The following is a 24,195-nucleotide window of genomic DNA, read 5'->3' as shown; positions in this document are numbered from 1 at the left end:
AAAAATAAATAAATAATATTCACCTTCTTACTGTCAAAACTCATAAATGATTTTTTTTTAAAAATACAAGTAAAATAAATAATAAATAATAATAATTGTAGTGTCCAGTTTAGTGATCCTGAAACTTTACTATTTCCACAACATAACAAGCTCGGTGACATCATAAGATATCATGGAGACTTCTGTTTTACACATACATAATACATTCTCCACAACCGCAGCCTGCATAAATCACCGTTCCAGTAAGCCATAAATTATCAGTGAGGCTTCAAAAATCAAAGTTGATGAATGCTCAGCAAATTAAGTTTTACAACATAATATAACAAAATCCACAAACTCAATTCAAATATGATATGAGAAAACAATCACATGATAATAAAGCAACAACTCAAAACTAACCTCAGCAAGAATCTAAAATTTGAAATTTCCAGATAATGTTTGGGGTTCCAGATGGTTGAAGCCAAGCTGGCTACCTGTGTATTGACATTAATTTGGCAGCATTTTCACCTTCGGTTCTCCTTATCCAGTCCAAAACTCCGGAACAATCATATTTGCTGATAAAGCGCCTTCACACACATCCAAAAAAAAATTAGCCCTTTTCAGATGAATAAGAAAAGCATGCAACCCCATATTTATACCTATTTTTAGTGCGGTAGCCCTTCAGTTCTGATTTTCGGCGGCTTGATATTTCTCTCTCCATACTGAGTGATTCAGGCACAGTCAAACTCCCATTTTGGTTGTAATATGAATCATATATGAAGTTTAGCACCTCATCCTGCGAAACTTATTCTATTCAGAGATTAGCATAAAGGGTATGTAAGTCTTTTGAGTATAGGTTCCACTAACAACTCATTATCGTTATCATTGTCAAGAGGGAATTAACCAAGTATTTTCATTTAAGAATATGGCGTTTAACTTCTAGGGCTTTCTTTGAACAATGATGTTGTTACTAGAGTAAAATAGCACTTGCAAAGAAACAAAAATGGCATACCATGGGTTTAGAAGCATCAATCCAATGATAAATGCGCTCATTGCGAAACCACGTCAATTGCCTTTTCGCAAAATTTCTGCATGATAGATTAACAATTCCAAGATTTAAATTTAATGGAGAATGCTTGTCAGAAAAAGAAAAAAAGAAAAAAAAACAATTTAATGGGAATAGCATCAAAAGTCATGAAAATATACAGTACATGCATAGTTTATGAAACACAAAATCTGTATATTCAAAAATTAAGGATAATATTAGGGAAAAAAATACGAAGTCCCAAGCCCATGTAAATTGATAAAACTTGTATATTTCAATATAGAGGATCAAAACAAGAATGTTAATAAGTGTTAAGAGTACCCATGGAAAGGACAAAAATCAGATGTCTGTTTAAGTAAACTTCCATTGCAAACTTTTAACATATATATAGTATTAGAATAAGAGATAGAAGACCAAATGTAAATGGCACAAGCTAATCAAAGTGCAACTAATTATTGACCTAAATCCTCTTTTAATTGTTAGAGAGCTTGATATGCATTGTTGGGCCTTTTTTCTAACAGCTTAAGCTTTTGGGATTAGTGGTTATTTAACATGGTATCAAAGCTCGAGTTTTGGCAGGTCTTTAGTTCAAATTCTCTGTTTGCGTTTGTTTTCCCATTTGTATTATGTTCCTCTAAAAATTTGGATTTTCATTTCCATGTGCAAAACGGAATTGCACATGTGGGAGGGTGTTGGAGAGCATATGCATTGTTGGGCCCCTTTTTTAATGACTTAGCTTTAGGACTGGTAGTAATCTAATAGTAATGATAGCAAAAGAGAAACCCACTCTCTTGAAGCATTGGTTGGTTCTGTACATAACCTTTTTATTATAAAAGAGTGACTTGTGATTTTGGCTATCATCAGATCTAGCAAACAGCTATTAGATATATGTTGGGTTGGTAATGTCCCAAAAACATCCCTCGGATAGTGAAAGCATGATTTGATAGGTATATCAAAGCACAGGTGTATTGCCTTTAGTTCTTTCCTCTCACGCAAAAAAATAAATAACAAATCAACATTTTGGGCTGCGAGCCAATAGAGAATGTAGTGCATTTTCCACTTACCCCCACATACGCTTTAGTAAACATTGAAAACTAACGCAGATGCAAAAAATTGGCTGATGTACCTTTGTTGATAGAAAGCTAATCCTACTCTGGAGAAGCAAAAAATAATATGCCACTAAAAGTTCAAGAGCAGAGAAGATTTTAAAGGTATGCATCAACTATGTGGTTACAAACAGATCGAAAGAGTTAGCACTCCAACAATTTTTGGCCCATGACATATACGTTAATATAAGACCTCCCAATAAAGTAAAATACAGATCTATAAATCACATCTTTAAAGGGACAAAACACACTCAGATCAAATTGGATTTCTTATACCAAAACTAAAGTTAGTATAAGTAACACTTTCCTAAAGAACAAATAGTCTAATTCCATAGCCTAGGGAAGGAGCAAGTTGGGTTTGTGTAACACATACAACTACCTTCAGAACAAATGATCTGACAGGGATATCCTACAATCTCTTTAAACCAGAAGAAGCTTCCAATCATAGTTAGCAAACCTCAACATGTCTCAAGCTCACTAGCTTGGGTTTAAGCGAATGAAGTTTTCTTCTAAGCTAAATCATTGTGCATTATTTCGCTTGAACAGCAAAATTCGATGGACTATATAAATAACATGATTAAGCCTTATCCTAACATGGAAAGAAATACATTAATCAAATAATGTAATTACAAAATTATTAAAAAAAGACAACGCAACACATTACCTAGATGCTTTCTGAAATTCACATAAAAAAGCAAAAAATTCTTCAGAGGAACTCCCACCCCTTTGTTTACAACCGAGTAAATATTCCATGGCCTGAGAGACACAAAAATTAAGCCGGGCTCATCACCATTTAGGTACAACAGCATATATTATAAATTATTTCCGTTCCAATAAAAGACAGTGACCCATACCAGAAATGAAATTGCAAGTTTCATAGCTTATAGAAATCTTATCTTTTGTTCTTTGATCTTTTACATGGAAATGTTTTAAGTTGAGAATAAAAATGAGACGATCCTTGATAAGTTCATCAATAGGATGGCAATATCTATTAAAAACTCAACGTAATTCTAAAACTGGATAGAGAAAGCTCGAATAGTAAGGCTTGTCATTAGCATTCTGGTGGTGTGGTTATCACGGAAACAACCTATCCTAAAATGAGGGTAAGACTGCGTATAGCTTGTCCTCGGTAGACCTCGCTTTAACGGGAGCTTCGTGCACTAGGTTGCCCATTTTAACAAATTCCACACTACGTTTCTGCAACAGTTTAGACAACACAACAACCATCTAATGAATAAATTCTACAAAAAATAGTTCGACTGAGCACCTGTTCTGCATAGCAATTTCTCAGAAATTTTCTTTCACCTATTCATCTTTCCACATAACTAAAGCATAATGTGATTTGCCCTCTCTTTCTAAGATACTGTTTTATTGCTGTTTAAACAGGAATTATCCATGGCAGATTCCTTTCAGTACTATTAACCATTTTGAGGCTTAGATAGAGCTTACCAATCATGACTCTATATATTATTTCCTTTAAATTCTCGAGGGTCTTTTGCAGAACTTTTAAGATGAGCTTTTTTTTATTTTGTTTTATTTTAAAAGAAGAGCTTATGTGTATAACCAAACCAAACTAAGCCTTAAGTCCCATCAAATGGGGTCGGCTAAGAGCTTATGTGTATGTGGATACTTTTTCACACATACTTGAATAGAGGATGTGGCATCTACAATTTGGCAATTATTCATGTTCATCGTTTTAATCAAATATACTTTCTCATTCTTGTAAACTCACACACAAAAGGGTTAGAAAATTATAGGCATTAGCTCTTGATAATTCTTCCCCATTAAATTCAAGTGTTGGCCACTACCCCAAGTTTCATTTCTTCAAGTTAAAAGAACTGGTAAAACTGCACAAGTTTATACAACATGACAGACTCAGAACTTACTCTGCTTATCAAGTATAAAACCTGACAAATATGTCCTGCATTTGCTAACTACTAGGTAAACCTCTATCTTGAGGATGTACCATCAATAAGCTTCTCCATACTTTACATGCAGTACATTAAGAACATTCTCCTGCCCAATCAGGCCTAATATTATGTTTTAAGTAATAATGTTGGACATATCTTTCTTGTTGAGGCAACTTGACATCAAAGAAAAAGTTCCATGTCAAGTATTCCAATATTTAGGTTGCTTTCTTCACAAACTTCACAGGTTTATCTAACTTCCAGTTTCTTCATTACAAACTTTTATCCTTAAAAGAGAATATATGAACTATAGTACTATAATCACAATTTACAACCAAGTCAACAAGGAATGTAGTCGATGTTCTGAAAACAAAGTTAGCATAACCATCTTTTGTGATCAAAAATGAGAAACAACAGTAAAGAAAAACCATAATTAGCAAACAGAGACTGAAATATATATACCTGTCTGTAACCAATCGCTCGAGTTGCAGAATTTGAATTTGGCAGAAGACCAATATCAAGAAGCCATCTTGCTTCAGACAAAATCCCATCACTTCCTACAGTTAAAAGCCATCATTAAGATAATATACAAGTCAAACATATGATTTATATCGGTTCCTACAATCAAAGGCTACCATGAAAATAAAGTACAAGTCAAATGTTGAATAAAGCAATTTTGACTAACTTATGGCCAAAACAAAATAAGAAACTCTCAAAGCTAAGAGATGTATTAAACAATTGCTTGAATGCTAATTCCAGCTTCACATAATAGCACAACCCAGACAAAGGTATAAGCTTTTTTTTTTTTTTTTTTTGGAACTAAAACAAAGGTATAAGCTAATAACAAAATATTGTCAAAACAAGCATATAATAAAGAAACAATATCGTAAACATATAGGAATACAAAAAATCTGCATGAAAAATCAACATAAATTGGATTGATGAAAAATCAATATCATAATATCTTGATATAAATTCAAAATTCCAGCCTATGAAGCATAGACACGGACACGGGACATAGATACGATACAATACAGACATGTCAAATTGGCAACTTCCAAAAAAGTAAGACCTGGACACAGTTTGGACATGGCACAAATAATTATATCTTGATATTATATTATCTAAGAATATATTTTATTATATAGTTATGTATGTGGATAATATATAAAAAATTAAATAATTACTTTCTATTACTAAGTAAATCTAATATCTAACTCTCTTACATGAATTTTTAAACTACTGGATAATAGTAGGTAAAAATCAGACAACTATAGAAAACATAATATAATTGCAACATTTCCTCATCATCCGAAATCATCTATAGATACATTTACATATCTTTTTCATTTTTCATTCAAGTTTATATGAAACTTCTATAAGGATTCTTATAGGGTTATTCTTAATAGTAACACTTTTTTTAAAGATATAAGATATTTATGTCAAATTTTCAATCTTTGAAATCATGTGCAAATGTTCAAGAAGTGTTAATCTCATGTTTATTTTTTAGTGATAAAACGTTGCAAAATGAGTGTTGGACATGTGTCCGAATATAATTTTTATTTTTAATTATGGACACAGAAAAAAGAGTATCCAACACGTGTCCGAGAGTATCCAAGTAGTGTCAGTGTCCGACACGTCACATTCGTGGAAGTGTATGTGCTTCTTTCCAGCCTGCATTTTAAATATGGGGAAAAAATTAAGTTGGGTGAGGGGCTTAGAGTATTATTTATTTACCAGAATAGAGATAAACTGATTGGGTTATGTTATCAAAAGTAACATACTGTAGAAAATTATAAAATATGAGAATTAAGTGAAGAGATTGGACTCTAAAAGAGGACTGTAAAAATCAAAACATAAAAGATGAAATGGCTCTAAAAGAGAACTGTAACAATCAAAACATGACAGATGAAATGACATGACAACGCATTGAGACTGGTTCCCTAACAAGCATATTTTGAAACCCATTGTGGAAATAGAAATGAACATTATTTCTCACAAATTGAGTGGCATTAGCTGGTTCTCAAAAGAAGAGCCTTAAGAGAAATGAATATAAAAATAAAAGGAAACTTTAGACAAAATACAAGCATGATTCACTAGATACAGAAACATACAATCCATGTTTGAAATATAGTGTTTCATGTAATGACTCCGATCTGCTGAGTCTTAAAGGGCTAGCCAAGGGTGTCATTGTGTTCATTGCTCCCACTCAACACACTAGCGCCAGTCGGGGCTGTTACACTTAGACAACATTGACTGGCTTATCCAAGACAAAATTGAGTGTATATCATAGATTTTGAGGCCTCAAAGAACAGAAGGGAAAAAGTTGACATTCATGACATTTTACCTGACAGCATATCTTCACAACGGAAATCAATCAATCTATACAGTTCCAGTCTTTGACTTGAGAGGAAAAAACAAATGAACTCGTAGTCCAAATTCATTGATTCACTCTCCTCATGTGCATCACCAGAAGAATAGTTGTCAAGAGAGCAGTCTGTTACACTTGAATCAAACTGTTCCCTGAATAGGTCGTATGGAACTTGAAAAGCAGATGGAGGTGATCCACTAGCCTGCAAAGTCCAAAAAAATATATATATTCAAAGCATGTATACATCTACTTAAAGTGTTTTCCAGTAACCTTACAATTCAGAGAAAGCAACTCTTTCAAACTCTAATTTAACTTCCACACCATTTACAGCTACATTAACAACAGCCTAATATACTCCAACTCAAAAAGAAAATCAGGAAAATTTATCAATTAATTGTTAAAATATGAATCCGTGATAATGAAGAAAAAGAAAAAGATCATATATTTACCTAAATGATTTCATGAAAACATTTGAATCGATGATAATGAAGAAAAAGTCAGGGAATTCAGAAGATCATAAACTTGCCTTAATGATTTCAAGACTGCGACGCAGACGATACCAATCATTAGTAGGCAAAGATTGGGCCCACGGATCACCTGCTTTGACCACCAACTGGACAGCTGCATCCCAGTCAACATCTTTTTGAAAATGTGCAAGCTTTGAGTACACTTCAGAGGTAATCTCTGGAGAAGCTTTTGGAACATCTGGCTTTCCATATATATACCTGAAATATCAAAAAGAAACTCGAGTCTTTATGCGCCATATAAGTTGGTTTTCATTGAAACATAGACATGACAATACACTCACAGGTACGCAAAATGCATGTTAAAAGTTATCCAACATATAAAGGTGGATCTTCATCAAATATTTATAACAATCTATATGTAGGCAATCCCAAATTAACTTGTTTCATGCAGTTACAAAGGTGTTTATTAACAGTAATTGCAATTGTTGTAGCGCATTCAGATAGATACTGCCTCATTTAATTCTTTCTAGTTGGTAAACTTCCCGTGTCTACAAGATTTCTTGTCAATTGTTCTTCATGTGAACAGGCAAGTAGCCCACAACATGGTCCGAAATTTGAGAGAAATGTAAATCTATTACTATCAACCAAGAAAAGAATGACAACCTCTACATAGAAGTAAGAGGTACACCTGCTCCTCTTGCAATGATGCCAAAAAGAAGTATATAACTTATGTTTGATAGAGACACACCCTGGACTCTCAGATCACCACGGGCAGCAGCATGTCTTAGTAAAATGCCATAAAAATGTCTACTCGCAGAACAGAAGGTAAATCAGGTTTAAGTCCACAAATGTGCCAATAACACGTGTCAAGACAACAAGGTCACTTCTCTTTTCTGGGGCTTTTCATGTCTCTGTCATGTAAAAATTACACAAGACTGTTAGGACATTGTCCTTAGTTTTTTTTTTTTTTCCCTGTCCTCATCATGTAATGTTTTTGATGTTACATTTCCTGCAAGTATGCAAGAACCAGCAGTTTGATACCAATCAAATACAATAAAAATAAAAAAGATAACCACCACTTTGACGAAAAGAACTCTGCTGTACATGATAATATTCAATACAATTAAAGGGTGAAACCAAGTGTGATAAAAACTTTAGTAGACAACTATTTCACCTTCTCTCTATTCATATATTAAAAAGATCTTCAAAAGCATCAGTCCTCACTAAAATTTGAAGGTCAAAAGACAGTAATGAATCTACAATTTTTTTTTTTTTTTTTTGCCTTTCTATATTTATAAGTAGAAATAAAATAAGAATCACACAAAATTGAATGTAGAGACGTACCATCGCAAGTATAATCCAGTCCCACCTGTAACTATTGGAACACGGCCATTGTTAAGAATATCTCTTGTAGCTTGCCTTGCATCCTCAAAAAATTTCCCAACAGAGTATCCTAATTGTGAACATCATGTTAACTTTTATATTAAGAGAATGAAAAATCTAAAAAGCAGAGTAACAAAAGATTCATATTAGGACACCAAAGGAAATTGACATCAAAATATTGCAATACTTGAGCACTTCATCAATAGGGCAGTAACAAGGTAGCCCCTGTGGGTGCCAATCATATTCCTTGAGAGTGTGTTTATTCAAAAGTTTCTTCATATTTCCATCCATCACGTATGCCCCTTCACCAGTTCATACAATCCAAACCAATAAGAGGTGTACCCTTGATTGACAAAAGGTATACTACACAAGCAACATTTTCATAATTAAATACGATTCAGATTCCTATAATCTGGTCCTGCAAGCAACATACCTTCAGATGGGTGCAATATGTCAACCAAATGGTGTGGCACTTCCTACAAAAAAAGATACGAAAATTATGAACATAACAGTTGCACCAACTAAACAAAATTTATAGACAAGTTCCAGCCTTTGAATGTAGACCAAACAAGCCAACATAGGCAGCAGCTAAGAAGCATGGACACTCCTAAGAAGGTGGCATGTCATGCCGGACACTGTATCATATGAACACACATCCTATTAGGTCCAATATTGTTTAAAAAATTTCTAGACTCTAACACGCTTCAAACACTTGAAAAACAAGTATTTATCGTCTAGAAACATATGAAACACATTAGACGTTTGAATAAAAATAAAATTAAAAAAAATATTGTAAATTTATATTTATTCTACTCCTTTACTTTAAAAATTAGTGTTACATTTCATTTCATTTTGTTATTATCTTTGAATTCAATATTCAATGCATGACATATAATATATAATAATTATATAGAAGTAAATATTTGCACGTATCTCCCACATGTTGTGCTTTACTTTTTTTGTATAGCCGTGTATGTATCGTGTTATGTATCGTGTTATATGTCCGTGTCCGCGCTTCTTACGGTAGAAGAAATATACATTTTCAGTTGGGATAAAGCTATAAACATACTTGGCGCGTGCGCGTGGGTGAGAGAGAGAGAGAGAGAGAATTAATCACAAGAAAGCAGAGTTTTCAGCTGATCATCTATTTGTTTTGATGCAAGGAACACACCTAGAAGATTGAAAGCTTCAATTTACTTGAGCATATGATCCCCATATTTATAAAAGAAGACTAGGAAAGAATGTTTAACAGATAACTAATCCTTACAACCAGTCACAGTGCTCAACTGCTCTGTTACTAGACAATGTATTTTGTTTTCTTCTCTTCATATGACTAGACACACAAGAAAGAATTACAACCAAAAGCTATTGAGCAAAGAACTCAAAAATTGACTCCTTGCTCTTATTCAACAAAGACTTTTTAATTATGAGCCCATTATAGAAACCATTTTTGAGAAAGGGTAATGAACAAACGAACTCTATGGAGTCTTATCACTGCCATGGCCAAGATTAAAAGTTTAATCAGTTCATGAAGATTTTGATTTCTGAACGATGGAAGGAATTAAATGGTTTACAAACAAAGAACATAAGGGGCACCCAACTACAAATCTTTCATGTCTTTCGTGGTTTCACCAACCTCTCTCATTATTCACAACAATTTCTCAGTTACCAACTCCACTAAATTCAATTTCAGGCAAGTGTGTTTCTTGCTTTCCATGACACAAATCTCCAACCATACGTGGAGCTAACCATCCTCACCACGTGATAGTTCTTTACCTACATCCTAATTATGGGATGAGAATCATATGTTTTTGCTTGGGATATCCAAAAGAAATTGTAATTGGACTTTGCACAGATCGCCCAGTAGAACTATGATTTGTTTTATGCACTAGTGTATCATGGTGTTTCCTAATCCTCGTACACTAAGCTACCTTTTTCTGATAGATCTTCTAATTGGACAGAAACTTGTAAACCCATTGATTGGGGTGTTGCCACGATAGTGACCGATGGACAGACAATCACGCCAAAAAAAAGGGTTAAATTCAAAGCATAAGCACACATATACAAGGTATGAGAAAAAAATAATCACTTACAAAAAATTAGAATTAAGCAATAACAACCAAATGACCATGATATATGACACATGATAGAGAAAAGATGGATGCCCTAAATAAGTGCACTTTTTTATTTTTACGAAAAGGTATGCAAAAAAGTAGAGTGGTGATGTGATAAAAAAATAAAATAAAATAAAAATAAAAAGATGAATTATTTTTGGGTTGTCAAACTTGGCCATAATACATGATACAAGACGTGTGAGCTATAAACATGCTTTAAACAAGTAGAATCTTAAAATGCAGTAATATATGAATACCTTTCTTTCACTCAATGAAGGCTTTGCAGATCCAACATCAAGTCCTCGATATACCTGTAACACAAACCAAATTCAATCAACTTAGCTAGCAGTTGTATTGTAATTAGCTCAGTGTTTACTTTTTCCTCAAATTTCTACGTAACCAAACAAGAGCTATCGGCGCGAAAATCTCTAAAACCTGGACAGAGTCAGCACTGATGATCTCTCCGTTGAGGCGTTTCGCGAGCTCCAAAGCGAGCCTGCTTTTGCCGGCACCGGTGGGGCCGGAAATCACGATTACCTTCTCCTTTTTTCCGGCGACGGAGGCTGAGCAGTTGGTGACGAACAGTCGGCGGCGGAAAGAGAGCGCGGAGGAGTGTATGGGGAGAGGAATCGCCGCCGTGTGAGAGAAGCGGAAGCAACACGCACGGAGGCCCCGAAAGCCGCTTACCATTTGCTGCGACGAGAGCGAAGAAGAAGAAGAAGAAGATTAGGGAGATGTGGTTCCTCAACGTCGACTTCGGCAACTGCAACGGCGACGACCCAGTGTCTCTCCTCGTGCGTTTCTCTCTCTGTTCTTCGCAGTGAGATATTGAGTTAGCACGTGGACATTCTAGGGTTCACATATCAACAGGATCTTGTCTTTCTAAAATTCAAGTAAAACAACATAAAAGAGGCGTATGTCGTGCTTCATTCAAATATTGTTACAATTAATTAATTTGACAGAGGAGGTGATAAAGAATTAATCAGATTTCGCCTATAACAATTTATCTTGAATTGCTGCCTTTCAATTTTTGTAGTTGTACCGAATCAATCTCTTTACTATTCACTTTACATATTATTTTTTGTATTAAAATTTTTAAACTTATAAAAGTAATTTTTAGATTTATAATTTTAAATTTACAAATTCTTTCGCATTTGACAATAAAATTTAGCTCCATATAATTGCTAGTGGAAAAAATTAAATAATAACTTGGATCACAAAACTAAGTAAGTTTGGTCAAATTTAGATATTATTTTAATCAAATGAAAACTAATATAAATGACTAATTTGATTTTTTACAAATATGTTCTATTCGATATTTTTAAAAAAATAAACGATTCAAATTATCAAAATATGACCTAAAACGGGCCCCAATGAGACGTACAACAATCACAGATGTGCTCATTACATAGTAATGGCCCCTTCTCTATATAAATATACTAGCGTATGTACGTGTCTAAAGGCACGGTGTAAATAATATTAAGATTAAAATGCAGTTATAAAAATAACAAATCCAATTGTATAATTGCATTGTGTCATGATCTATAACCAAGTTTGATTCAAAGGCAACACCGCACCTCATTACTAAACTTTGGATACTAATCTTAAAATGCAAGCTCCCATAGAGAGAGTGAGAATATTTTACAAACATCAGGGGCATGTTTATAATTTACCCTTTTTTAAGATTTTGTGAAAATTTGAGAATGGAGATTTAGAGGGCTGCGATCCATCACATTCTTACAGTATATTGGCATAGTTTTTAAATTTCTTTTGTCTGGAAACCGACCAATAACAATAGACAAAAAGATAATCAAGTGGTTTACTATTAAATCTAGAATTACATCTCTTTTTAAGACAGATCCCTAGGTAATCAATGAATTTCAATTAAAGAAGACAGCTTCAAAATCCTTATGTAATATAGCAGAAGCTTAAAACAAAAGTTGGCCATTGAAAACAAAAGAGGCAGCACTTCAACTACAATTTCAAATCTCACTGTGATTGGAGATCGCCAACCAAATAATATTCAAGGAGCTAAAGATAAGTTAGACCAGAAACATACAAATGATCAAAACATTAATCCAATATTTCCCTTTACTTTAACAAATACCTGAACAGTTATAATCTTTTTTCTTCAAACAATTGCTGGATATGAGTGTCCTAACAGTTATAATCAACAAACTCAACTTCAGAGAAAGTTTCAGATGTGTAATGACTTCACATCAACCATCTCCTTATCCTTAAATTCCTCCTTGAAATATATTGAAAGCATTCCATCAATTAACCATAAAAAAATAATAATAATAATAATAAAAATAAATAAATAAAAACTGTATACAATAAATGTTAATGGTGTAGACAAATGCATAGTAATTGAAGGGTAACAGTAACACACTGGGTATAATAACAGTTGGCAGAGGCCCAGCCTTTCAAAGCAAGGGTCATGGGCTTGAAGCTCTATTCATGGGGCTATGGCAGTGTAAAAATGAATTGATGCACGGAGCAATATGCTATACTATTCAATTCACTTAATTCTTCTTGTTTTCCAAATCAAAGAAACACATAAATATCCCATAAACACATAAGCAACTTGCCTTTGAATATATTAAGAAGTTTCAAAGTTCAATATATTAAGAAGTTTCAACGTTGTCCCTCTATTAAATGCATTCACACAAACCTAACTATCTTGACTTTGTTAAGCATTTTAGGACATCAAAATAACAATGGGAAGAGTCTAAATAACATCAATATCAATACAATCAATAATTCCCCAACTTTAACATAATTCTTCTTGTTACCCAAATAAAAAAAATCATAAATAAATAAAAAAACTATATCTCATATATGTGAAAAAAAAATTGTAGAACCTAACCGCTATTAGAAATCAATAATGAACAATATTGTTTTTTCAACCACAAATTCACGCTTTACATAATACATGAATTTTCTTTATCCATCAAAATTCGATTTCTGTGACAGGAACATGGGACAATTTTTTAAATGCAATGCATCAGATTTGAATGTTCATCCATTCTATGTTATTCATCAACTATTTGTTTTTCATTGCACACAAATACATGAATTTTTTATGTTAGCTTAGAATACGACAATTTTAATTCAATAATGTACTAATTTTCCAATCAACGATAAGAGATTTAATCAGCTAAATTAATCTCCATCATAAAAAATTCTCTCTTATGTCTAGAATTGCCAAATCATTTCAAACATGTACAAATTACAAGTACCTACTTTCCTGTTCTCCCAAGCGATATAAATCACAATTTTTGTGAATCCATCAGTTTCTCTATGGAATTCTAACTCCTCTCAATAATTTCTCAGATATCTTGCAGATTATAAATTACTGTGATGTCAGATCAACAAACTAAATGATTACTCACCTTCCTAAATTCAATTTTCCACCCATAAGAATTTTCAAAGTTGTCCATCTATTAAATGCATTCAAACTTAACAAAATGATGATAAGAGTATTAGTTTCTTGGCTCTTCAAGATGGTTAACTATTTTGGGACATCCCAAACAACAATGGAAGATGGGTGTACATACTTTGTTAGTAAGTGTAAATATCATCAATATCAATTTCACCAATAATTTTCCAATTTTAATATAATTCTTCTTGTTTTCCAAATCAAACAAACACATAAATATCCCATAAATACATAAGTAACTTGACTTTCAATATATTAAGAATTTTCAACGTTCAATATATTAAGAAGTTTCAATGATGTCCCTCTATTAAATGCATTCATACGAACCTAACTATCTTGGCTTTGTTAAGCATTCTAGGACATAAAAATAATAATGGGAAGAGTCTAAATAACATTAGTATCAATACAATCAATAATTCTCCAATTGTAACATAATTCTTCTTGTTACCCAAATAAAAAAATAATAAATAAAAATAAACAACATCCCATATATGTGAAAAAAAACTGTAGAACCTAATCGCTATTAGAAATCAATATTGTTTTCTCAACCACAAATTAACACACAAATAAGTTTTGAAACCACAATACAATCGAAATCAATAAACCCTAATCACCAAGTCATTAGGCAATTAAAAGGATAAAATCTCAATCATCAATGAGATCAAAAAGGGAGGAGAACAGAAATAACCTATTAACAGTGCGTTAGAGAGAATTCTGGAAAACTCATACCTAACAATATAAAATGAAAATAAATCATGACTGGTGAAACTGGAACCCTTGGTTACTTGGCTTCTGAGGTATGCACTTGATTTACCATTTATTGATCTCTCTCTCTCTCTCTCTCTCTCTCTCTCTCTCCTGTTTGTGCCAGCTAATAATTGATTTCGTGGTGCTGAGAGGTTTTGTTGATTAGGCCCTAGAAGGAAGCACATGCTACTGTTGGGTAGTTGTTGACTGTGGCATGTATTGAAATTTGGTGTAAAACCAATTGACAATTGCTTTGTGCTCTTAATAGAACTCTAGTAGCTTTACTTTTGACAAACTCCATTTGGTCGATGGAAGTGATTTTTTTACCAAATTGTCTTCGAGTTAGACACATTATTAAACAAATGTTGGATTATGTCAAGTTATACCATAATTTGGAATGGAAGCTTTTCTGTGAAGAAGATTATTTCTGCTTTAACCCTGGGATAGCTAATGATGTGTAGTTTATATGCAGTTCCCTCTCAACTCTTCCCTACCATTTATCTAATCAATAATCAAGAATAAAATAGCTTTCCATCTATGTACCCAATTAATTAAGACATTCATGGCCGAGTCTGCTTGGCCACCGACTTTGACTCTTGCATTACATTGCTGCCAAACAAATGAATTTTTGGGCATATGGTCCACTTTTATGAAAACAATGTGGATTCGTTTTGTGGTGCTTTTGTTTTCTAATAAATACCAAATCATGAGAAAACAAAAATAATAATAATAATAATAATAAAATATCAAATTATAATCATTGTGTGGTGAAAAAATTTCCAATAATTTCTACTTGACTTTTGCATACAAATCATGATAATGCATATTTTTCCTCCAATATGCCATTGAAAGGTGAAAGCAAAAAGCGAAAGCATTTAAGTGGAAACTGAGGCTCCGTGCCAAAATTGACTATTTTAATTATTTATAAAAAAATATGTAAAAAGATAAAGAGATTGATATAATAATTTATAATGATATCAACAATAAAATATCATGCTAATGACATATTTTTCAGAGAAAAATTAATCTGTGTGTTTGATTTTAGTTTTCTAAATTAAGTTTTTTGAAAATTGAGTTTTTTATTTTTTATGTTTTTTATTTTTAATAAATATTTTTTAAATATTAAGCATTTTTTTAAATGTATCTAAAAAGAAAATATTTGTGAAAAAATATTTAAAAAAATTAATAAATACGCAAAAATACGAAAAATATTCTAAATTTTCATTTTTTTTATATTTTTGGTATTTAATGAATTTTTTAAAGATTTTTTTTCACAAAAATTATACTTTTTAAGTGTATTTTATGTTAGGTGTGTCTAAAAATTAAAAAAAAATCTTAAAATATTAAAAAAATTCAGTAAAAATTAAAAAAAATACGAAAAATAAAAAAATAAAATTCTCCGAAAAGTGTTTTCAAAAAACTAAAACTAAACAAAGTGAGATATTATTAGTGATTGTATTAAGAACACTATGTGATTATATGCCCACTAAATTGTAAGAAAAGTAAGAGATAAGATACGGAGATGTGTAGTTTATATAGATGGAAAGCTATAGAGTGCTAATTCTATTTGTGCTTTACATAACTTCCGACACAAAGTATGATGTCTTAATTCCATAATTGAAAGTTGAGTGCAATGCTAAAACAAAATCAGCAATAGACATTCTAGTACTAAGGCATTAATTCATCAAAAGACAACCATGCCTAGAGCAGTTGATGCATCTATACAGAGAGGAACAATTAAAACATCTAGTTTTTGATTGACCATAAAAATAAAAATCACAATATCCAATTTAAATGTTTATAAAGACGATGAATAAGAAACAGAAAATAATGTATTTACCAGAATACTCAGGTGCAAGATACCCAATCGTTCCAGCCAACCGCGTCTCAAGAGAATACTTTCCATCGGGTGCATGTTTACCAAACCGAAGAATGTTAGATGGTTTATTTACCAAACCGAAATCGGCAACCTTGGCTCTCATGTCATCCCCAAGAAGAATGTTAGATGGTTTTAAATCTCTATGAATGAAGCTCTGTTGTGCTGAGCCATGTAAATACTCAACCACTCTAGCCATATCCAATGATATTGTCACCCTCTGCTTCCAAGTACGAGGAGGGTACCCAAGTTCGCGCCACTCAAATAAATGTTGGGCCAAAGTCCCTTGAGGCATGTACTCATATACCAAAAGTCTCTCATTGCCATTGATACAGTACCCTAAAAGAGCAACCAAATGCCTATGCCTAACTTTTGTTAACACTGCAATTTCAGCTTGAAACTCATTCATTCCTTTGGTACCCATTGCCCCAGATTCCATCCTCTTCACAGCAATTATAGTCCCATCATGCAATACCCCTTTGTAAACAATTCCAAATCCTCCTTTGCCTAACACATTTTCTTCACTAAAGTTGTCGGTTACTTGACGAAGTACTTGGATCGAAATTGCAACATTCCCACCTTCAAAGATGGGCATGTCACCATGATCACCGCTGCTCTGACTCTGTAAGTCACTCGGGACACCACCTTACCCATTAGCAACACTCACTACCGCAGACTTAACCATTTATGACCCTTTTTCAGAACCATCGACTCTCCCCAATCTCTGATGTCATTTCTTGAAACAACATAACCCCAACAAACACCACAACAGAAATAACCACACCAGCAATCATACCAGCCGATACAGAAGAAGACCCATCTGATGTCCCAGAAGGACTTCCTCCGAGTGTGGTCGAATTCGATCCAGACCCAAAAGGTACACCATTTCCTCCACTTCCAGTGGTAATGTTCTTCCCAAGAAACAGATTACCAGGGGAACTAAACTTCACAGTTGATTGAAAAACCAGTATTGGTCCACTAAGATTGTTGTTTGACACATCAAGAACCTGAAGTTGAGGCAGAGTTGTCAAGACATCAGGAATTGAACCCGTGAGATTGTTATCATTCAAATACAAACTCTTGAGAGTTTTGGGATATATTACTGTGATCAAGTAATATATTACAGTAATATATTTTGTGATAAAAAACAGGTTCTCAAAAACGGGTTTGAGAGTTTTGGGAGCTGAAAATATATTTTTGGATTTAGTAGATGTTTTGAACCTAACAGATTCTAAGTTTCATTACAATCAAATACTTTTCCATTACAAAAAAATCTAACTTTGAATACAACAAACACCAAAAAAAAAAACAGAGCATGGAAATAAATAAATAAAACAACCTAATGGAACCCAATGGAACAAACACCTAACGATTAAGAGTTCAAAAAATTCTTAGATTAACCCAACAAATTCAAAAAATTAATAATGCATATAAAATTCTTAGAATCTTAACCCAACAGATTCTTAGAATCTTAGATGGAGAGATACAAAAAAAAAATTTTGACAGGAAGTAGAAGCCATTGAAACCATCACAGATTCCTGGGCAAAAAAAAAAAAAATTGACAGGAAGTAGAAGCCATCAGGTGGACTGCGACCTTTTACCTCATGTATTTCGAGCCTTCTTGTCGGGGATGGCGGGGTAGGGTGTCGGCGGGGCGGGACGACGATGCCCTCCTCTTTCTCTCCTCTCACTGAATCGAAGAAGGAATGGGTTTGTTGCAAAACAAAGGCCTAAAATAGGGAAGGGGGATGAAGGAGCGGGATATGAAGGGAGGAAGACAGGAATAGAGGGTTCGAGTTTGGGTCTCCGGCGAGGGAGATGAGGGGTGTATCTGTGAAAGAGAGATGTATTCAAGAACAGAAAGAGAGAGAGAGAGAAAGAGATAGAAAGGGAAGGTGGGGAGGCAGACGTGGATAGGTGGGAAAGACAATGATGCTTAGGGAGAGAAGTCTTGGGCGGGAGATCTATTGATCTCAACCATTGATATAAATTTGGAATTAATCTCAGCCATTAAAATGTATCTCTCATACATTTATATATTTTCAAAAACCCTTTTCCCTTATTATATAGATTTAGTAAATATAAATGGGTCGGGGAGGGCTAGAATGGGTAGGTAAGGGCAGGGAACCCACTTTACTATTCAATGAGTGCTCACTTACAATTTTATTATATTTCGCTTAGTATTCAATTAAACACCATTTACTACTTAATAATACTCAACTTACTATCCAATCAAATTTCTCTTACTACTCAATACTTTACTGCTACTTAATGTTACTCAACTTACTACTGAATCAAATTTCATTTACTACTCAATCAAATTTTACATACTACTCAATTAAACATGACTTACTACATACACTTAATTGGACTTGACTTACTACTCTTTTAAATCCCACTTACTATTGAATGAGATTCTATTTATTTTTTCGTTGGACTTTGTTTATTATTCAGTTAAATCTCACTTACTCGTCAATGAAAATTAGCTTACTACTCATTGATACTCAGCTTACTACATCAAACTTGAATTATAACTTAATCAAACATGACTACTACTCAATAAAACTCCATTATTGTTATATGTTTTAAAATTTGATTACACAATTAAAGTGAATCTAATTCCGAGATTCCGAGAACAACACCGAAGAGCATGTGCACTAGGTGGAATCCACCTTGCCCTTAAGCCTAGTCACATGGACATGTTGAAAATTATGTCCCCACAAATGTTGAGTGGTAAATAAAATTAGAACAATTGTAAGTAGAGTTACAATGAATGATCAGTGATAAATAAAAATAATAATTTTAAATTATTAAATAATGAATTGTAATCAAAATGTAAAAATTTATTAGACCTAACTTAATGAGACATCATTTCATTTGACTTGATTTACTACTCAATTAAATCTCACTTACTACTTAACGATTGGACTTGATTTACTACTCAGTTAAATCTTACTTATTATTTAATGAGACTTTACTTACTAATAAATTAAACCACATTTACTATTTAATGAGACTCTACTTATTGCTTGTTCATACTCTACTTACTACTTTATCAAACTTGACTTATAACTCAATTAAACATGAGTATTACTCAGTGAGACCTTGCTACTATTGATTTGTAGGTAGAATGAGAATAACTTGACTAGAGTTTGCTTAGGAATTGTTTTGGATGTTCTAAATAAGTGTATTTTTTGAATTTTTATAAAAAGATGTATAGAAAAGTAGAGAGGAGATGTTGATTGAAGTGACCCAAAAAAGATAAAAAGATAAAAAGTGTAGACTTATTTAATCTTCCCAAACTTGACCTTAGTACTGAAAAAAATGCCATTTGATTTGATTTGATTTACTACTCAATTAAATCAATCTTACTATTTAATTATTGGACTTGACTTACCATTCAATTAAATCTTACTTATTATTTAATGAGGTTCTATTCAGTACTAAATTAAACCTCATTTACTGCTTGTAAGTGAAAGTTCATTAAAGTAATAACTAGAGTATAGTGTAGTAGTAAGTGAAACCTCATTGAGTAATAAGTGGAGTATAGTGAAGTAGCAAGTGGAAACTCATTGAGTAGTAAGTGAAGTGTAATGAAATAATAAGTAGAAACTCGTTGAATAGTAAATGGAGTTTAGTAAGATCTTCGTTTGGGGTATTTTAAAAAAGTCAAAAAGTCAAAAAAATCATTATCCTATTTAAGTCACATCATTTTATTTAAGTCACATCACCTCTCTATAAAATCACTTCAAACCCAACCCATATTCCACAAAAAGTCAAAAAATGTACTTATTTAAATCATTCTAAACCACCCCTAAAATAGTAAGTAAAAACTAGTTAAATAGTAAAATAGAGTTCAATAAAGTGAGTGGAAATTTATTAAGTAGTAAGTAGAGTCTAGTGAAATAGTAAGTGGAAGTTCATCAAATAGTACGTGGAAATGACTTTATTAACTACTCAATTAAATTTCACTTACTACTCTATAATTTTTCATTGGGTGAATTACACTAATAGTCCCTACAATTTGGAGCTTGTGTCACTTTAGTCATTGACTTTTCAATTGTGACACATTTGACCCTGAATTATGAATCTTGTTTCAAATAACGACAATTGAAGATATCATTAGATTTTTCAAGGGTAAAATTGCCAATTTGATAAAATATAAACTAATTTGACAAAAATAAATGTCAAAAAAATATTTTTGAATTTTTAAAAATTATTTCTACACACAAAAGATAAAATTATATAAAATTGATAAATCTTTAGACATTTATTTATTTTTTTACCAAATTAATTTGTATTATGTGTTTGGATGATGATCATGTAAAATTAATTTTTAAAAATTAATCATGTAATTTTGATTAATTTTACATAATTTTATCTTTAGTGGATAGAAATAATTTTTTAAAAATTAAAAATATTTTTTTGACATTTATTTTTGTTAAATTAGTTTATATTTTATTAAATTGACGATTTTGCCCTTGAAATTACACAATGGTATCTTCAATTGTCTTTATTTGGAACAATATTCAAAATTCATGGTCAAATGTGTCACAATTGAAAAGTCAGGGACTAAAGTGACACAAGTTCCAAACTATAGGAACTGTTAGCGTAATTTACCCTTTTTCATTTACTATTTCATTACAATTCACTTACTACTTAATGAGTTTATACTTACTATTAAATTAGAATTCACTATTACTCAATGAGGTATAACTTACTACTTTATTTAATTACTACTTAAACAAACTCCACTTACTATTTCGCTAAACTTAACTTACTAACTACTTCATGATAAGTTGACCTGAATTATTATTCAATGAGATTCTATTTACGATTTGATTAGTCTTCACTTATTATTCAGTGAAACCATACTTACCATTTAATGAGTTCCTACTTATTATTGCATAATACTTCATTTACTACTCAATTAACTTTCACTTACTATTTCATTCGACTTTACTTACTAGTCAATTAAACCCAACTTACTACTTTATAAGTTTTTACTTATTACTCCATTAGACTTTAGTTATTACTCAATGAGTTTTTATTTATTATTCAATCAAACTATACTTACTACTTAATTAAACATGACTTACTGATAAATCAAATAGATTTAAGTTACTAGTCAATGAAATTATTCTTATTATTTTATTAAACTTGACTTAAAATTTTAAAAGCTCTACTTTTCCTTTAACTAAGGCCTCATTTGGAAACAGGATAATTTAGTAACTTTTTGATTATTTGGCTAAAATATGGGCTAAAAAAAACTAGTTGTGTGGGTAATTTTCTGACCACACTTCCCGCCTAGTAATCAGCTGGAGAGCACCGGCAGAATAGATGGTTTCAGCAAACCTGTAACAGAAAGAAAAAGCTCCGGCGGTGGCTCTTCCACCTGGGGGCACTCCGACGATCAAGTTAGTATATCTCTCAAAGATAATCAAGTGCTAAACTCACAAGCTTGAGTATAAGACTGTGTACCTTAGACCCACGGGGGTGCCTCTCTTTTATAGTTTACTCAATCCAAGTCCCACTAGAAGTCTGACTTCTATGGACTCCAATTCAATGTCAACTTTGGACTTCTTCAAGAGATAAAGATAAACTCCCTAAGAGCTTTATCCTTATCTTAGCAAAGTCTTCTCTTTTATCTAGGACTCTTATTCCTTATCCATTTATCCGCCTATCTCGGATTCCGATATCTTCGGAGATCACCTCGGCCTCGTCAAAGATAACCTCGGCATAACTACCAAGACACGTGGCACCTTGGCTGACACGTCGGCGTCACCATGCCATGTGTTGGTATTCAGAAAATACATCCCCACAACTGCCCCCTAGGTTCTATTACCTCGGCATTCTAAGGTGATGGAACCTATATCTGTATTTTCTTCCAGTACCTCGGCGTGAGAACTCTTCGGCCGAGATCATTCATTTTAGGCCGACATGCCTTCATCAGAGAACAAGAACTCAAACAAATTCCCTCACACGCATGAGCTGTCATGCATTTCTTCTCACCCGTTCCCCCTACGTGTTCTATCGTCATTGGCCCGTGTCTGTGACGCGCTTGTAAGCCGTCTTTTACCTGTCTGCGTCGTCTGACGCATACGTTCCTCCAGGCGCAATAAATGCCCTGTTTTGCCGCCGTTTCAAGTTATTTACAAAACTTTACTTTCTGTCTTCGTTTCTTTACTTTTGCTCTTGATTCTCTGGCTTTCTCTCTCTCTCCCAAATCCGTCACTGCTCTAGCTTCAAGCTCTGCAACCATCTTCATTCTTCTATTTCAGCGAGGGTTTTGCCGTTTCATCATGTCTACAGCCGTTGCCTTACTTCGGCGACTTTCATCCCGGCTTCATTTGTTCTGGTAAGCCTCTGTTCCTCTCATTCCCAATTTTTTCTATGTACTTTCGTTTACTTACTGCCATTATTGCTCTATTCAAACCTTTGATTTGCTGAACTATTTATCTGGATGCGTCTATTCCATGATTTCACTCATATTTTGAACATTTGCATTGTTTCAATACTTTTCTTGCCACTGTTCTTGACCTTTTACTTCTGTATTCGTCATGTTCTTGATAGCCCATCCTTGTTCTTGTTTCTGAAATTTCGCCTTTGTTTTCTATGTTTTTTTTTTGTGTCTTTGCCAGATCTCTACTTTCTTTCCATCTTTGCCTTCATAGATTTAGGTTTGGGTTTTGTCTATAGAACCTTCAATTTTTAGGAAAAACTGAAACAATCCTTACCAGCATATACCTAGGGTTTCGCCGAGGTCCCGATAACCCCTTAAGAACACCTTTCTTTTTAAAACCTAGCCCTCTGTCTTTAGGCCGACGTTATGGGTATGTGGAGACATAGGGTGGATACCCCGACCAAACTCGAGTACTTTAGGCGGGAGTTCTCTATTCCTGCCGATGTCCATCTGAGGCTAGCTGAAGATAATGACTCTATCATGCCCACATATGATTCAATGCCCTTTCCTATAGTAGCTTTTACTGAGTGCGAACTTCGGCTCCCACTTAACATTCTCTTTCGTGAAATTCTTCACTTTTACAAGTTGAACCCTATGCAACTTGCCATAAACTCTTATCGAGTGATCAATGGCATCATAGCTTTAGCTAGGCAGGAGAACGCTAGGATTACCCTGGCCGACATTCAGTACTGTTATACCATGTGCCCCCCTAGCCTGAAGGAAAAAGGCTTTGTTTATTATCTTAAGCCGAGGTCGACAGAATACAAAATCGTAGCTAACCTCCCAGACTCCAACAAGGGGGCTAGAGATGACTACGTTATTGCTTCGGGAAATTGGGAGTTTGGCCCAGACGAGGACGTCCATCTCTACCCTCTTCCCCAAACTATTAAAGAGGGCAAGGGTAAAAGCCCAATGTCAATACTTTAGTTGTTTCTATTCAAGTCTTCAATATTTTATCTGTTTCTAATGTTTATCTCTTCTTGCAGACGTTCGTAAGTTACCAAAAGACTTTTGCCAATCCTACGTTCCCAGCAGAGACTTAATGAAGCTCCTAGATCTGCCAATCCAAAAGCACCAGGCCCCACTGGTACTGAATTTTATTCCGACGTACAAGTCGACTTTGCCCGACGTTCCTAAACAAAAGAAGAAAAGCCTTTCTCCTCCTACTGCCACAACTCAAACCGCCTCTTCATCACGAGCAGACCAAGGATCCACTTCTGACCCAGCTGATCTGCCATCTACTTCAGCCCCATACTTAATCCCAATACCAGAAAGAAAACGTCGGCGACGTCTTG

The 24,195-nt window shown here is 33.5% G+C and overlaps 1 protein-coding gene and 1 pseudogene across 3 annotated transcripts; both read right to left on the bottom strand.

The window, feature by feature from the left end:
• Positions 1 to 5: 5 nt before the first annotated feature.
• Positions 6 to 11,397, bottom strand: IPT9 (isopentenyltransferase 9). Of its 3 annotated transcripts, none has more exons than XM_028221482.2 (12): positions 10,808 to 11,397; positions 10,630 to 10,683; positions 8,692 to 8,734; positions 8,220 to 8,328; positions 6,935 to 7,133; positions 6,385 to 6,610; positions 4,500 to 4,594; positions 2,795 to 2,886; positions 992 to 1,067; positions 639 to 775; positions 400 to 566; positions 6 to 222 (listed from the first exon to the last, which is right to left on the bottom strand). In XM_028221482.2, the coding sequence occupies exons 1-11, from the start codon at positions 11,060 to 11,062 to the stop codon at positions 470 to 472; spliced, it is 1,383 nt and encodes a 460-aa protein (XP_028077283.2). In that variant the 5' UTR covers positions 11,063 to 11,397; the 3' UTR covers positions 6 to 222; positions 400 to 469. The 3 variants fall into 3 exon arrangements, with proteins under 3 accessions (XP_028077283.2, XP_028077285.2, XP_028077284.2); XM_028221484.2 differs by having other exon boundaries at positions 639 to 789; positions 10,808 to 11,378; XM_028221483.2 differs by lacking the exon at positions 2,795 to 2,886 and having other exon boundaries at positions 4,500 to 4,590; positions 10,808 to 11,378.
• Positions 11,398 to 16,245: 4,848 nt separating this feature from the next.
• Positions 16,246 to 22,705, bottom strand: LOC114265325 (receptor-like kinase TMK4 pseudogene; annotated as a pseudogene).
• Positions 22,706 to 24,195: the final 1,490 nt, after the last annotated feature.

This window comes from Camellia sinensis, chromosome 8 (assembly GCF_055761805.1).
Source record: "Camellia sinensis isolate YWXY chromosome 8, ASM5576180v1, whole genome shotgun sequence".
In the NCBI taxonomy this organism is placed as follows: domain Eukaryota; kingdom Viridiplantae; phylum Streptophyta; class Magnoliopsida; order Ericales; family Theaceae; genus Camellia; species Camellia sinensis.
Note: the sequence above shows the minus strand (reverse complement) of the source record. Positions and strands in the feature narration are given on the sequence as shown.

Coding starts and splice junctions, on each gene's coding strand:
- IPT9 (XM_028221482.2), bottom strand. CDS start 11,062: ATGGTAAGCGGCTTTCGGGGCCTCCGTGCGTGTTGCTTCCGCTTCTCT. Junction 1,068..2,794: donor GAATTTCAGAAAGCATCTAG/GTAATGTGTTGC, acceptor TCTATCATGCAG/AAATTTTGCGAAAAGGCAAT. Junction 567..638: donor GGCTACCGCACTAAAAATAG/GTATAAATATGG, acceptor ATGTGTGTGAAG/GCGCTTTATCAGCAAATATG.